We start from the raw sequence: 17,503 nt of genomic DNA, 5'->3' as shown, positions 1-17,503 counted from the left end.
TTTAGGTTTTTTTTATTAATGGCAAGAAAGCCTGGGAGTGGCGAATTGTGGCCCCCAAGGAGTGGTTAAAAAACTATGATGAGAGAATGGTTGTGTTGCGGACCTATTGCAAGGTCCGCAACACCATCTGTGTATTCTCTCAGAGTGAAATTGAAGAAGAGTTGGCGGGATTTGTGCCAACTTATAGGTTCATCTGTAGGGGTTCAAAGTACGCAACGGTGTGCGTGCTTTTCGACACCCCTATGGAGGCTCAGAAATTTGTGAGCCAACATATAGATGGGAGGAAGATTTTGTTTCTCCCCACTTATTGTGGGTGTAAATTGACAAGACCCTGGGTGTGTGGGCCGCCTTCTGGTATAGAGGCTGAATGGATAGAAGATTCTATCCGTCGAGCCCGGTTGATGGCCCTGCCAGGCTCTTGAATGTAAAAATACTGCCTGCGGTCGATTGGGTCGGGTCAAAAGCAATTTTGACCCTATGGGCCCAATCGGTCGAAGACCTGGTTTTACCAGATTTCTTGACAATGGCTGGTTTCAAGCACCCGGTGATCATTGAGGGACGCCCCCCCCCCCAAGTGTCACCTGTGCCGGAAAAAGTGAGAGAAAAAGTGGGAGTGAAATGGAGGATGAAGGTGTTGAGTATGAGGAGGCGGGGAGTTACCTCTTGGCGGTAGGAGGAGGTATATACAAGGGGCCTGGTTATATACTCAACATGAACAAGAAAGCACGGTATCAGGTGGGGCGAGTTAAGCACCATGACTGGAGATGTAGTTCGTAGGTTGTAGGTGGGGGAGCTGTAGAAAAGTACAAATTGTGTACTTTCCTGTTAATTATGGACATCGTGGTACGGTGAGTAGAGAAAATGAGGACCTAGAATAGGCCCAGTGTTTAAAAGAATAAATAGTCGAGGAGTATGAGAAATAAAAATGGGAAACTTTTGGATGGCGATACGTTCACAAAAAATGCAATATGCATGAGGCAGGTGTATATATTAAGCTGGCGTAGAAGGTTGAGTCTTCAGGAACACTACGTGGCGCTAGTCGACGCAATCTTCGCTCAGTTACATCTGATTTAACGTCTTGAAAACATTTTTCACCGCTTCATCTATTACCTTCCTTGACCTCCGTATTCATCGTGATCATTCGGCATTTTCTTATGCAGCCGTAATCCATCATCTGTATCATATAGCGATATCAATGCAATTTCTTCTTTCGGACATTACAGCTGGTTTCTCTTATATCCAGCGTCTCTCAGTGCATTTATGCATGTTTTACGCGCATTAACCTGTTATATTGAGACCTTGCTTCTCTTTTTTTTTATGCCTTCCCTCAGCCGTCATTTAAGCTCATCTCTCGTTGCCGTGCAGTAGCGCACTTTGCACTCAAGTATCATGCAGTCGACTTTTCATTTCGAGTGATAAAACCATTGTTGCTCGCAATCATAACTGCTCCTTAAACTGTTTCTAATTTTTTTAAATCTAGATATTACATTGCTGTAACATCCTCCCAAATACTTCATCACCCAACTGCTAATTTGGTCACCTAGGCATAAGAGAAATCAAGCACTTTAAGGGGAAAATCTGGGCATTCCAGAGAAATTGTCTCCCGAGATCCTAGCTCCATTTGTAATTGGTGTCTTGCTCCACCTGAAATCAACTTATCTGATAGCCTGCATTTACTCCTACTACGTGGTTTGCATGCCCATTTATTATATCTTACACGCCTTACAGAATTCTGTTGTTTTAATGGTGCTGCTTTCCTCCTTGTTTACTAAAACTGTCAAACAGTAAATTACTAACTTGATAAAATATGTTCTGATTATCTAGTTAAATGTAGTCAAATGTCAGCATTTCACAATCTAACTGAGATGGTTTTGACTATATGGTAAGAAATGTTAGTGCCACCGGTTTATGAAAACTAACTTATAGCCATTCAGATCAACGATGATGCGGTATGATAACCAATTTAATTACATTTTTGAGCTGGTTCGTAGTAGTGGATTGATAGAATCGTTAGAATGTGGGTCAAAATGCTTCATGGTATTTGGTAAGTTGAATTAAGATCCGTTTTCAAGTCCGTCAAGCAGGATATTGAGTTTCATCTTTCAAAGGGTTGACAAAATATGTTCCAATCTAGTAGAGGTGGTGAAGTAAACAATTACATTCATCGAAATGTAAGATTTTGTAGTTTGTTATTTATCAGTATTGAGATCACAATCCATCAGTATTTGTCTTTCTGTTTATCGGGCAGGCTTGTGTGATGTTATGTTCTTCACTACAAGTATATAAAAATATAATCGACTGTGTTAACACGTAGATATACACCTTCAAATATTAAACTCTACAGTAAATGTTACTTTACCAATCAATTTAATTTAGGTATAAAATTTAACGAAAAGGGAAATATTGGCAATGTTTTAACGAACGATTCACAAGTAAAATTTGACGAACGAACGGAGAAACTCATTGAAGATTATTCTGATTTCCTGATGCCAAGAGCAAATAAGACTGTAAGTATAACTGGTCTATTTTTTACCGAATGTTCAACCTTCTTTATGCATTAGTAGTATCAATTCGATTCCATAGTGAATAAAACAAGCATTTATTTTGTACAAGAGGTAAAGAAATCGTTGCTTGTGTCCATGAGTTGTGCGGTGACGAGTAAGAAAACCAACGGAGATTGTAGCTCGTTGATTTTTGTTGTTGTCACTTACAGCATGCTCCATACTTTTGAACCTTTCCAATCGAGTAAAGATGCTTATGTATAGCAGTGTGGAAGCTGACGTGAATTTTCGTGCAAACGTTGGTTTAATCGCTCTTCATAGAACTCAACTGGACGGCCAGAACGAGTTGCGTCTTTGAGGTCAAAATTTCCATTTTTGAACTTGGCATACCAATTACGAGCGGTTCTTTCAGTTATGGCACCCTCTCCATACACAGCACAAATGTCGCGAGCAGCTTTTGCGGCCTTAGAACCTTGATTAAAAGTAAAAAGAAGGAGGTGTCGAAAATGCTGTTTTTTCTTAATTTGACATACCATTTTAATGATCTGAAAATTAACGAAAATTAATTAGAATTAACTAGAAAACAAAATAGATCCCAAAATGATTCGAAAATAGAATTCTCGAAAAGAATAATTCCAAAGCTTAAAAACGCAATAAATTCCAAAACTAAGTTACCAATCCAATATTATGTTAACCGTTGTTTCATAAGAGAAATGCTTCTTTCTATAAACATCGACTCCATATAAGTAGTAATAACAACCCTCTTCACATGTTAACTTTTATAATTAAAGGGTAAATCTTTTGAAATCGTTGACGAAAACCAATATTACTAAAAAAAATCATTATTTACTCGTGTATTAGGTCAATGGTACTTTGACTCTTGGTGAAAATATTGCTGACCTTAGTGGTATGAAAGTTTCATTTTTGGTAAGTAATTCATAATTTTTGGTGTCTTAGATGTTCGTTAATTATCTATATTGTTGCTTTATATTTTACACTAGTCTATGTTAAATTAATATGCGGTACAGAAATTACTATATATTTGTACATATATATTTCTATATCAGTCAATATGGCCAATCCTCAGTTTTGTACAATACGTGATAACTAACGACTATATTTATAAGTGTACGAATATGATATCACATAATACGGAAAAGATAATTCTATGCGTAATCTAATGGAGTAGAGATGCAAATAATTTATGCAGAATTTCAAGTCCTCGTGTGCTAGTGTATATACATATGAGGCTTATGTATGCATGTGTACTTATCTCTTGCAATAAAAAACAATTAAACAAGTATATTCAAACAGTGAGAGTTTGACTGAAATATTCGCAAAGTTAAAGAAGTGCAGTGTCTTTATAAAACACAGCATTATCTTCCTGAATAATGAGCAACTGAGTATCGGTATAACATGATCTATTCTGATATTTCTGTTTATATATTTATTTGTACTTATTTAGTTTATTGATATAAACATGCATGTTTAGGTGCTTTATTATGGTTTTGACAGGTGTGTAAATGTGATACTACGTAAATGTACATACAGAGAATTGTACTCATGGCATTTCTGAGGAATTTAGATTACATTTAAATGTCAGTAAAAATGCTTTTATGATTTTATCTCTTTTAAAATTGAATGAAATTTAATAGTATATTAGAATGTCTAATGAAATTTAAAATTATTTTTATGCATTTGTGTACATTTAAACTAATTAAATATTATTTTACAGAATAATAGATTTAAAATTTCTTTGATTAAAATCCTTTTTAACACGGACATATCCAAAGAGCATTTAAGGCACATAATGCTTTATGAGTACAGAAAAGGAAACTCTGCAGCCGAAGCGATTCGAAGCATACACTCAGTTTATGGGAAAGAATGCTTGAATGAAAGAACTTGCAGAAGATGGTTTGCAAAATTCAGAAGTAGAGATTTCAGCCTTGAAGATGAAGATCGAACAGGACATCTAGTTGAGTTTGATGATAAGCTCATTCAGGCATTACTTAAAGAAAATCTTGCATTGTCAGTTTAAGAATTGGCAATAAAGCTTAGTTCAAACCATACAACTGTTCATCGTCATTTTCAACAACTTGGAAAGGTTCCTAAACTTGGAAATTGGGTGCCTCATGAATTGTCCGAAAGCAACCGCAAATCACGAGTTGATATCTGATTTTCTCTTCATTCTCGCGAACACATTTCACCCTTTTTGGATAGACTTGTGACTAGTGACGAAAAATGGATCTTCTATCGAAATGTTAAACGTCGTAAATAGTGGCTTCGTAAAAAGGAAAACGCTCAACCATAAGCGAGAAGGGAACTTCATGGAAAAAAGGTTCTTCTCTCTCTCTTGTGGGATTGCAAACGAGTAATTCACTTTGAATTGTTACCACCTAATGCAACAATCAATGCTCAAGTCTACTGTCAGTAATTAGAGCGTTTGAACCAAGCTTTGAAGAAAACAAGACCCGCTTTAGTGAATGGAAAAGAAGTGATATTTCATCAGGACAATGCGCGACCCCACACTGCAAAGATCACATCATAGAAATCGAAGAGCTTGGTTGGGAAAAAATTCCTCCTCCACCTTATTCTCCCGACCTTGCTCCTTCAGACCACCATCCGTTTAGTAGTTTACAGAAACATTTGGGGCACATAACTTTCACAAGCTAGGGGGAGGTCGAAACTGACATTTCAGAGTCCTTCACTTTGAAACCAAATGAGTTTTACACTGAGATTAAAAAGCTTGTAAATAGACGGAAGGAAGTCATGGATAACCAGGGAAAGTAGTACATTGATGATTAAATTTCAATTAAATATAACATTTGATAACTTGGTTTCTTTATTCAAAATTTGGTCAGAACTTATGGGATGACCTGATAATAGTCTACTGAATTATAATCATTTCTGTATACAGTTGCAGCTTTTTTCTATTCTGGGTTTCATATCCGTTGTTCTGGAGTTTAACGTGTATAATTTTGCTTTTGATAAAATTTGTTCCGGCCAAATACTGTAATCAACATATTCTACATTTATTTATTCCAAAATATCTGATATGGTGACAAAGTTTAAAAATCATTATTTGTTTGGGTTTTTTTTCTGATCTTTCCCATTAACAGGCTTATAGCATGTGGAAAAGTGATACAAAGTGGGAAAAGACTACCGTCCCCGGCCTTAGTTTGAGCAGTGAGCAATTATTCTTCACCAGTTTTACTCAGGTCAGTTTTCAAATACAGATTACGCAACTAAAATAATAAGCTTTCAACATAAAGCTACATTGTCTGTGTATTTTCTATACCTTTTCTTTATTCATGTTTGTGATTTTAAGATGACAAATATAATATGCTGCCTAAATGTTTATCTCTTTGCTCCGGGTACTTTCTTAAAAATGAAATTACAATTTTAACAGGTCTTACCATTCGTCATTTAATATTTCTCGAAACATCTGCTTTCCTATTGGACATTTTTTGAGAATTTTGGAAGCTCCACAATCATGGCAGTTTCCTCATTTTTTTGCCTCACAATATACTTACAAACGACTAACATTACGCCACAGTATGCACACTGCTTCAAACAAAAGACTGTCAGAATTTGTTCAATGAAAACAATTTTCTATTTTCAAAGTATAGCATTACCATTATGAAGTAGCTATCATAGTTTTATTTGCAACACAACGAACAAACTATAGTTAGAAAAGATATGCACACATTTCCTTGCAATATTTGATTGCATTCTTTTATATATTGCGAGAAAAACCAAATGAAATTATACCAATAATTATAAATAGTTATCATTTCTTTTCGAGTGTGTGTAGTGAGTTGTATATTTGCGGGATGTAGAGAAACGATATACAAAAAATGCTTAGGTATTCCGCATCTACGGTAGAGAATAACTTGAATATATTTTGTATATTTAGAAATTATGAATTTAACTCTTATGCCATTATGAGCATGTAAAAAGGGAGAATGAAAGCAATAATGAAAGCATTCATTCTGAACGTATATCTGCAGATTTTAGCATGACTATATTATATACTGTTGACTTTCAATATCTGTTGACATGACATACAATTCAGTTATGTATTACTCTCTGAGGCGCTGGTGTTTTGGTATGACTGAGTTTCTTTAGTCAGAATCTCACCCGAATATATGTATATATGCAAGAACATTCGTTCTTATCTATAGAATTCGGCAAACAACGTATCTGATAATGTGTGCTGATCGCTGACGAGATTATATTTAAGAGATATAGGCGCAGGAGTGGCTGTGTGATAAGTAGTTTGCCTACCAACCACATGGTTCCGGGTTCAGTCCCACCTACTAGAGCCTCGGGCTGACCAAAGCCTTGTGAGTGGATTTGGTAGACGGAAACTGAAAGAAGACCGTTGTATATATGTATATATATATATATATATATATATATATGTGTGTGTATGTGTCCGTATCCCCCCCAACATCGCTTGACAACCAATGCTGGTGTGTTTACGTACCCGTAACTTAGCGGTTTGGCAAAAAAGACTGATAGAATAAGTACTAAGCTTCCAAAGAATAAATCCTGATGTCAATTTGCTCGACTAAAGGCGGTGCTCCAGCATGGCCGCAGTGAAATGACTGAAACAAGTAAAAGAGTAAAAGAGTAAGCAAAACAGCGAAAATCAAATCATCGATGTATTTATTCGTTCTTAACTCATTCTCGTAGTTTAAAATGTGAATATGCAGTTCATATTTGGCGAACAACCTGTCCTCACCTAACTACAAAAATGATTGTAGTAGAAAAACGATTTGTGTAGTTGTTATCGCTTCGTGTAGATTGATCTAAACTTTCTCTGAATAGGAAATTAATTTTGATACGAAGATTTGTATAAGATAACAACGCTTATTAAATTGCCAAATTAGTCACTGCAACAAGTGTTTGCCAATGCAGTTACTTCTATTTACTTTTGGACTAATAAATATTAATTACTTTAAAATAATTTGGAATGCGTGTATTTATTTGTTCTCATCCGATTGTTACTGTCTCTAACCCTGTCTCTTTAACTAACGCAGTTGTTAGGTTTCTACCTTCACTTGTTGCCGATTGTAGTTACACATGTGACTACTTCAGGATATATGCAAGCAATTAAGTACTTCATTTCTATTGAACCTTTGACCTCATGACTACGGAAAATATTAGATGAATATATTTATTTATGTTTTTTCAATCGACTTATTAGGTTTGGTGTGAGTCTAGAACTATGGATCTGTTAAAATCTCAACTGAAAACAGATGTTCATTCACCGGCAAAAGCAAGGTAAGCTACAAATCCACGAAGTTTTCATATTGTAATTCCTTCTGTTAATAATATGATTTGGCAAGAGAGTTACCTATTTCCATCAGAAAACTGGAACCACCCTTTCCTCCTATATCGGTAACTTCAGATCTGACTATCAAACTATGACCAAAGTTTGTGTAACTAAATATAAGCCCCGTTTACTTTTGCTGCTTCAAGCTGATTTTGCCACATTTTCAGCCACGATTTATGTTAGTCATGCTGTAATAATGTGAACAGAGATGTCCTTCCCGATTTCCTCTAATTTAGGAAAGGTGGCTTAAACACATTGTGGTGATTAACACTTCAAGAAAATGTTGCATGACATCCTTTTTATCTCAAGTGGTAATTACGAGTCACTGATGACATTTCCATTCATCATTTCAATGGAGATAGCATCCTCTAACTTTGCTGGTATAATTTGTACATTCTCCTTTAAATGTTGAAAATCAATATCTTCCGGATTGTTGCGGGCAAAGTTTAATGGGAAGGAGGATGTAGGAAGTTTTTTTTTATAACAGGTCAACACCAGCAGATAGGAAACCGTAGTACAAGAAAACCTACGAAGAAAACACTAGTGTGTATGTAATCAGGAATATATATTTTCAATCAGTAAAAGATATGGAAAATTGATTATTTACCTATCTGTCTGTTTATCTATCATTCTCTCTATTTATTCATCTATCCATGAATTTATCAATCTATCAATCTATCTACCTATCTCGTCTTTCTCTCCCATTTTCTCATTCTCTCACTATCTCTCACCGTATATATATATATATGGAATGGATAAAATGGAAGCACTCCGTCGGTTACGACGATGAGGGTTCCGGTTGATCCGATCAACGGAACAGCCTGCTCGTGAAATTAACGTGTAAGTGGCTGAGCACTCCACAGACACGTGTACCCTTAACGTAGTTCTCGGGGATATTCAGCGTGACACAGAGAGTGACAAGGCCGGCCCTTTGAAATACAGGTACAACAGAAACAGGAAGTAAGAGTGAGAGAAAGTTGTGGTGAAAGAGTACAGCAGGGATTACCACCATCCCTGCCGGAGCCTCGTGGAGCTTTAGATGTTTTCGCTCAATAAACACTCACAACGCCCGGTCTGGGAATCGAAACCGCGATCCTACGACCGCGACTCCGCTGCCCTAACCACTGGGCCATTGCGCCTCCACACACACACACACACAACACACACACACACACACACACACACACACACACACACGCACACACACACACGCACACACACACACACACACACACACATATATATATATATATGCTGGATATATACCAGAAGACCTTCTATCCCAGTCCTGTTGTCCCAGTTTTCAAAAAAGGAAACAAATCGCTTGCCGTGAATTACCGTCCAATCTCACTCACCTCTCATATCATCAAGGTATTTGAGAGGGTGCTGAGATCGCGTATGACTCACTTCCTTGAGAGTCATAATATGCTGAACCCCAACCAGCATGGATTCCGTAATGGGAGAGATTTCCTGACGCAGCTACTGCATCATTTTGATGACATTTTGAGAGCCTTGGGAGAGGGTTCCAACACTGTTGTCATCTACCTTGATTTCAGCAAGGCCTTTGACAGGGTTGATCATAAGATCCTTCTGAGAAAGCTGTCCAATATTGGTGTCACTGGAAAGCTGCTGCAATGGATCAAGTGCTTCCTCTCTAACAGAACCCAACATGTTGTAGTCGAAGGAGTCAAATCCAGCCCAGCCAAAGTCAGCAGTGGTGTCCCACAAGGCACTGTGTTGGGCCCACTTCTCTTCATCATCTACATAAATGATATTACTGACACCATCAAACACAGCAACATCAGAACCTTCGCTGATGATTCCAAGCTCCAGAAGGTCATCAATGGCGTGGATGACCGAATAAACCTTCAGTCAGACCTACTGGCTGTTGTCCAATGGGCGGAAAAGAATAACATGTTGCTAAATGAAGACAAATTCGAACTGATCCACTTTGGAAGGGAGGACGCTCTGAAACTCCCATACTCTCTTCCTTCTGGAGAAATTCTCATGGCATCCAACAACATCAGAGACCTGGGAGTAACAGTGGACAACAACATAAGCTGGGCTACACATATAAGCAGCAAAGTTGACATGGCCCGCAGAATGTGTTCCTGGATTCTCAGAACCTTCCAGTCGAGAGATTCCCACGCTATTATCCTTCTCTTCTCCACTTTTGCCCGACCCCACCTTGAATACTGCTGTCCACTGTGGTCTCCCTACACAAAACAAAATATTATGAGAATTGAAGCTCCCCAAAGGTCAATCAAAAAAGATAGATGGCATGTCAGACCTTGACTACTGGGGTAGACTAGAGAAGCTGAAATTGTATTCACTCCAACGACGCCGCCGTGAACGCTACATTATCTGTATGATGTGGAAAATATTCCATCAGCACTGTCCGAATGATGTTGGCATCACCTTCAAAATGCATCCAAGGCTTGGACCACGTGCCATCCGTCCACAACAAAAATCTAAATCGCATCACATAACGACAATACGGCACAACTATTTCACCTCAATTGGACCCGCTCTCTTCAACATTACACCAGGACACGTCAAAAAAGAAACTGACCACACAAAATTCAAGAAGTCTTTGGACAAATTCCTTCAAACAGTACCGGACAAACCACCCACACCCGGATATGTCTCCGCAAACAATAACTCTCTGCTCGAATGGGCCTTGGTGCCCAAATCCTGAACTGAAAGACTTCGCCAGGTGGTGCTATTAAGTTAGACATGGCCTGGGCCAATACTGGCCAAAAACCTTTCTAAGTTATTCTAAGTTATATATATATATATATATATATACATATATATATATATATATATATATATATATATATATATATTATATATATATATGCATACATGCATACAAACAAATATATGTATATATATATATATATATATATATATATATATGCATATATGTATATATATGTGTGTGTGTATGTGTGTGTATATTATATATATATATGCAAACATTCACACACATGTATATATGTACACTATTTCGCTCCAAGATTACAAACCTTTAAGAGCATCACAAACTCCACCCCTACTCAACACCTTGTACACGTGGAGTCTCCTCGGCCACCACGTATCAAGTTCTTCCGGTTGGGAAATTCGTTGGAGCGCATCTTGAGTAAACTCAAGAAGCACTTCTCCGTAATCCCACCCGATCTACTTATCCAACTATTGCCAATTGCATCCCCACGAAACGCCTCCGCACACGCCCCGTGCACCAGCTGGGCCGCCCATCTATGGGAGTCCACCAGCCGGATGTCAGGGTCGTATTCGGTAGCGTCAGCTGGGAGCAACGGCAAGTCGAAGGAAGCTATTAATTGCTAATCCTGCAGAATCAGCAATCTTTTTCCCGGAGGCGTATCCCGACGTCACACGGCAAATATTACGCCTGATGACACATTTAGGGATCAACCTTACCATCTGATGAAGACTTAATCCGCCATGACGCTGTCTGCTATATAGAAAGGAAGAAGTGGTATTCGGGAGATGAAGAATCCGCCTAGCTCCCACACGGATGACCGTGTCAAGTCTTTCGAGAATTCCTCTTGACAGCAGCACCTGCGTGTGACTATAAAATAGTTTCGGCAAATAGTACTGCTGTAACAAGAGGAATTTCTGTTGGAGTTTCAGTGGAGCCCTCCAAATCTTATGGAAATCCAGGGACACCTACTCCACCGAATGTAAACAAAATTCCCGTCTTATGCGTAGCATTCACTGAAAAGCACCTAAAAACCCGACATCGCATATGCAGAAATGCACGTTCCAGAATATGTTATATTGCAAAGTGAAAGAAAAGAGAGGAGTCATGGTGTAGTTGCAATATCCAGCAGCTCGGCCTGTGACACATTAACTATAAGTATAGGACAACTTGATATAGTTATATGTACTACTTATCGACCTCTAGATTTTCCAAATCACCCGGACCTATTTGATGACTGCCTTGCAAGAAAATAGAAGTATTGACCAAATTAGAACAGTACATTAGCATACTTTTCATAGGAGACTTCAACTTGTCCAACATAGAAGGCCTAAGGGAATGATGCGATGTGAACAAAGACAGGTGGAATCCCTGCTTAATCCGAGTAAGCTATACCCAGATCAAGTTATACTCCATCCAATCACAGCAAACGCTATAGTTGATCTCTGCTTCAGAAACAGTATGGACCTCGTCCATAATGTGAAAGTGACACCGACGCTACTCTAGAATCAGAATAGAATAGAACTGACAGTGCATGACCCAAAGAAACCTGCAGGCAAGCAGCCTATGAAAAGCACCCAAAATCTATCCAATCTGAACTTCCACGAAACAGAGTGGAAATAAATTGAGGTAGAGATCATTAGATAGGTTTGGGCTCTCTTTTCCTACTGCAAGCCATATGCTATAAATGTGTCTCAGACAATAAGGCCACAACACATGAAAAAAAAGATTCCTAGTGGAGGAAAAGCGCTTATGAGCTCTTATGAGATGACGTACAAAGATTGCAGAACAGTTCAACAGAGAACTCAATGTCAGTGCCTGGGAAAACACTGCTGGAAAATGAGAAGCATCTGAAATGTTCCCATGAAGAAGAAATGGCAGACAAAGAAGCCTGGGTAATAAAAATATAAAATCGAAGCCCTAAAACCTTCTTTAAGTATGCCAAAGGAACTCCCTCCGTGCGTTGCAAGGTAGGACCCATTCTCCTAAAATGACGGTTCCCTCTCAGGAAACCCAATAAGTACAAATGAAACACTGAACGGCAATTCAAAAGTTTTTTCACACTACCCTTACGGTACATGCCAGTCAGAAAGACTGTAAAGTTGTTTGCCACTACAGATGTAACAAGGGGGGAGAGTAAGAGTTGATTACCTCGGCATCAAAAAGAGGGTGTAATACTAGCTATAGATGAGACAGACCGAAACACAGCCCCTGGCCCCGATGGTTAGCCAGTAATCCTTCTGAGATCATGCAAACCTCGTCTTGCAAAACCACTGCAGCTTCTTCTTCACAGCTTCCCTGCAAGCTTTCAACAAACTGGGGGAGCGAATATTACGCCCTGTTCATAAAGAAGAGAGAGGAGCAGATTCTAAATATTATAGGCCAAACACATCAGCAAAGTCACAAACGAGCAGTCAGAAGTTATTCTTTGAAACGAATAACTTACTGACAGACACCCAGCATCGTTTTCGACCAGGCAGAAGCTGCCTTATACAGCTCTTGCAGCACTGCGACTGGGAGCGAATGCAGCTCCTCAACAACTCGACTTTGCAACAGACGTTAAGTCAATTATGGTATCGGAAAACTACATGACTGCGTAATCTCGGAAAACTACACGATTTTCTGAAAAGGATGAAGTCAGATGGAGGCTGCCAACGAAGCTACTTCCAAGGAAATGCAAATAATGCTCGGTGTCCCACAAAGCACTGTCTTGGTGCCACTGCTATTGATAGTGGCCCTCATCAGTCATACTCTCAGCTACTCAGCCTCCCTTGCTAGGTGTGCAGATAATTCAAAAATCACTCAGAGAATATAGAATTCTGGAGAGGTTGCACACCTGCAGCAGGAGTTAGACGCAATATAATGGGTGAGGCGTGGACAATATCACGCAGTCTAATGCTGGAAAATTCCAAGCCTATCGCTACCAACATACAAAGTTGAATGGAAAGCAGACAGAATCCACACAGAATATATCTGATATATTGATGTTGGTAGTCATAGATATCTAGTATTTAGTAGCAAAGCTAAAAGTATTAAATGCATTGTAATGTTGACTTAGTAATATTTAAATAGTCATAAAGTTACGGTTTAAACTTCCCTTCAATCACCATTAAAAAAAAACAAGAAATGCACATAAGTTATTGTCAGTTTCTCTATTATGTTGCTGTTTCGAATAATTGTCTGATATTCCAATTACAACATGTGCGGCGATGTAGTAGATATACGGGGTGGCGTTGAAAAGATTTTGGCTTTAAGATTGTCGCGAAAACTCTGGTTGGAGGCTCAAATTTCCAAGTTCTTTTACACGGCTTAGATAAAGAGCTGCACTAAGGCTTAGGTAAACTTGGCACCTACAATAAACGCATGAATCTGAAGGTGGAATACGTCGAATAAAATCATAATTAACTGGTCCTCCTTTACGCCAATCCAGGAACTTTTCAGCACCCCTCGCACTTATGTATCACGTGGCTAGCATTGATCATATGTGCTAAGCCTTCTGCTAATATTCACTCTTTGCTGCTAGTGTCTTTATACAGTCACCTACTTCTAGACGTTCAAATTAAATCTAACTAACATCGATTTCTTCACCTGGCATATCTTTCCAAATGGAACATGTGTGACCCCTTTTATAGCATATCATTTATTTGAAAACTTAAACTTTGAAGGATTTGCTTATTTTTATGGTATTATCGGGATCGTAATACAACACTCGGGAGCTAGTTTTACAACAAACAATGAATATGTTGTCCTGAGTTTGAGCAATTTTATGCACTGATTATAAAATAAAGATAGTTACATGAAAATACGTAAGACTTATCTCCTTCTGATGTGATAAACATTTCTATTTCAAGAATTTGTGAGTCTCTACATTGAATGTATTAACATTATCTCCATGCGTAACATTCTCATAAAGCAGGTGTATTTTTCTAATAATCCGAAGTGTTTTAATTCTCTCAAGGTATATGATCACCGTGATAAAGTGTAGAAGTTTTATTTAGTGTGTATGTGCATGCATGTGTATACATAAATATTACAATATTTATGCTTTATTCATATCTTCCTATATTGCAGAACCACTGTAACGTTACAGAATTTTAAAGAGTTTTCGGTTGAATACGGCTGTCCTAAAGATGCTTGGATGAATCCATCGAAGAAAATTGAAATATGGTGAAATAACGAAAAAAAAAAATAACAATTTAATGACTAAATATTTAAACTAACCTCGTACATTTTGAGAACGGTTTTAATTTCACTTTCCTTAACTCAAGAAGAAAATAATTATCGCTTATAATGTTTTTACTGTTGCTGACATTGTTGTTGTTATTGTTACTATTATCATTATTACTATTGTTGTTGTTGTTGCTGTTGTTATTAATATCATTATTATTATTATTATTATTATTATTATTATTATTATTAATATTATTATTATTATTATTATTATTAATGCTGTTATTGTTGTTATTATTATTATTATTATTATTAGTAGTAGTAGTAGTAGTAGTAGTAGTAGTAGTAGTAGTAGTAGATGGTAAGTTAATTTACGAAAATAATGAGCAATATACTCTTACACCTAAATATGTTTCCAAGAAAAAAAAGTATAACATAAATTGGATGCAACATAATTGTCCAATAAAAATACATTTCTTTTTAGATTACATGCAATTTTTGTAGTCAAATAGACCTTCATTTTCAAATGTACGTCTTCAAATTTGGTGATTGCTTTACACTTTTGCGGTAGAAGTATGGAGATCGTGTAAGTCTTGTTAATTGTATTAAATACATATGCGTTTACAATATGAAATTTTAAAACGCGACTAAATTGCCGCTGCGATTTACTGGAGTATGTTTCAGTTTCCAATTCAACAAAATGATCCAGCTGTTGAATTTTTCGTTGTAAATTCATTTGCCTGCGTTAAAGAATAACGGTTTGTTCTATAGTTAAGAGATGACGAATTATGTACATTATTATACAATATTTACATTCGACGGATATTTGTCCTCGTCTTGTTTGTTGTTAACACAACGTTTAGGCTGATATACCCTCCAGCCTTCTTCAGGTGTCTTAGGGAAATTTCGAACCTGGGTACTCATTCCTAAGGTATTTTTCGATGTTGCTATCATTTTTATTATTATTGTTGTTGTTGTTGTTGTTGGTGGTGGTGGTGGTGTTGTTGTTGTTGTTTTTCAGAATCTTGGGGCTAGTAGCCCGCGCTCTTAACCACTACGCCATATGCCCGTGGGCGATTATAGAGGGAATTTTAGAATTTAGAGAATGATCTAACAGCACTTAGGTATCTTCCTGGTGGGGCCAGAGAATAAAGGTGTCATCCACATATCGTAGCCATAGTGTTGGTTTTAGTGGTGTTGATCATAAAGCCAAATTCTCCACAGTCTGTCTACTCTATGTGAAAGGCATCTCTGAAAAGATACAAAAGATATGCGGCCCATATGACATCAGGGCAGTATTCAAGAGTAATACAACACTTCGCAAATATCTCTTTCGAGTACAACCACCAGTAGAAGAGAATATGACCAAAGATTGCGTGTACTCCATCCCATGCAGCTGTAGCAGGTTATAAAAAGGCGAAATTTGCCGCCCCCTCACAATAAAGGTAGACGAATATCGCGAAGCTGTGACAGGAGGATATATTGATAAATCGGGTATAGTTGATCATATATGGAAAAATGGAGACTAACTCCCCCTGTGGGATGAAGTTAAAATAACAGACAGAGAACACCACTGGAAAATACGAAAACTAAAGGAAGCAGCACATATGCTAGGACACAACAACCTCCTAAGCAGATCGAGTGCAGATATGAAAAGCATATGGGAACCGGTACTAAGGAAGGATTGAAAAATATTAGATTTATAAGCCTTAAAGTTCACTCCATAATTGTCCGCGGGCTAGTAACCTCAAGATTCCGAGTTCGGTTCCAAGCACTGACCTGAACAACAACAACGACAACAACAACAACAACAACAGGTTCCCAGAAACTTGCTTACTCTAGCAGACATTCGTGATTACATCAGTGATTTATGAAATACTATTAACTTCAGTGCTCCAACATAATAACATCCAAAAAGAAGAATATATTGATAGATGCGAAGGTGATTTTAATAAAAAGATATGCTAACCACCGTTAGGCGTTAGGACAATGGCAAGCTAATGCAATGTTGGAAAGGAGTCGTGAACTATGAATGAGTATATATTGTTGCCTAGTTTGTAAATAAATTATTGATGAAAATTAAGGATTACATAGTGCAAGAAAACGAACGAATTTATCTAACAACCCAATAATTTATTAACAGTAACTTCTAATCGGTGGGAAATAAAACATGTGGACGATCATGAACAAGATTATTGATTTCAAATTTCACATTTTCATAATTAAGAGTTTCTTATTTTTATACTTGTGGTGATCTCATTCTCGCCCACAGCATCATAAGCGGAAAGTGTAACCTCTCGAAAGAGCTGTTCTTCACTCCTGCTCCAGAGCGTCGGCTGCGGGGTCATTCCGAAAAGCTCTACCTGCGACGATTTCATCTCAATCGAAGGAGAGGAGCTTTCTCCGTCCGGGTTGCGGATCCGTGGAACAAGCTGCCAGACGAGATGGTGAAGATGCCGACGACCGCTTTGTTCAAAGCCTCCCTTGACCTCAAGTGGCCTGAACTCTTTACATGAACACCACCCTGTACTTAACTCCATGTCCCCCTACATGGCCTTGCTATTTGCTTTTGAGCCAAATTAACTAACTAACTAACTAACATAATATAGATAACCTAAAACCATAGTTTGCCAAGATGAACGCATTCTCTGAATTATATATGTAACTACTGTGGAACTTTATTAGGTAAAGTTTAGGTAATATACATGTAGAAATTCATCAATATTATTTATTTTTCTATATGGGCTTACATTACATTAAGTTCAA

At 37.7% G+C, this 17,503-nt stretch overlaps 1 protein-coding gene across 4 annotated transcripts in view; it reads left to right on the top strand.

The window, feature by feature from the left end:
* The window catches only part of LOC115215224 (neprilysin), a 107,612-nt gene extending 92,741 nt beyond the window's left edge, over positions 1 to 14,871 (top strand). For all 4 annotated transcript variants that reach the window (XM_029784444.2, XM_029784443.2, XM_029784442.2 and 1 more), the window contains exons 18-22: positions 2,377 to 2,507; positions 3,363 to 3,428; positions 5,621 to 5,719; positions 7,714 to 7,790; positions 14,639 to 14,871. In XM_029784444.2, the coding sequence (XP_029640304.1) occupies positions 2,377 to 2,507; positions 3,363 to 3,428; positions 5,621 to 5,719; positions 7,714 to 7,790; positions 14,639 to 14,738 (473 nt within the window). In that variant the 3' untranslated portion in view covers positions 14,739 to 14,871. The remainder of the gene's footprint in view (positions 1 to 2,376; positions 2,508 to 3,362; positions 3,429 to 5,620; positions 5,720 to 7,713; positions 7,791 to 14,638) is intronic.
* Positions 14,872 to 17,503: the final 2,632 nt, after the last annotated feature.

This window comes from Octopus sinensis, linkage group LG8 (assembly GCF_006345805.1).
Source record: "Octopus sinensis linkage group LG8, ASM634580v1, whole genome shotgun sequence".
Taxonomy (NCBI): domain Eukaryota; kingdom Metazoa; phylum Mollusca; class Cephalopoda; order Octopoda; family Octopodidae; genus Octopus; species Octopus sinensis.
The sequence above is the reverse complement of the archived record's forward strand: the minus strand, read 5'-3'. Positions and strand labels throughout refer to the sequence as shown.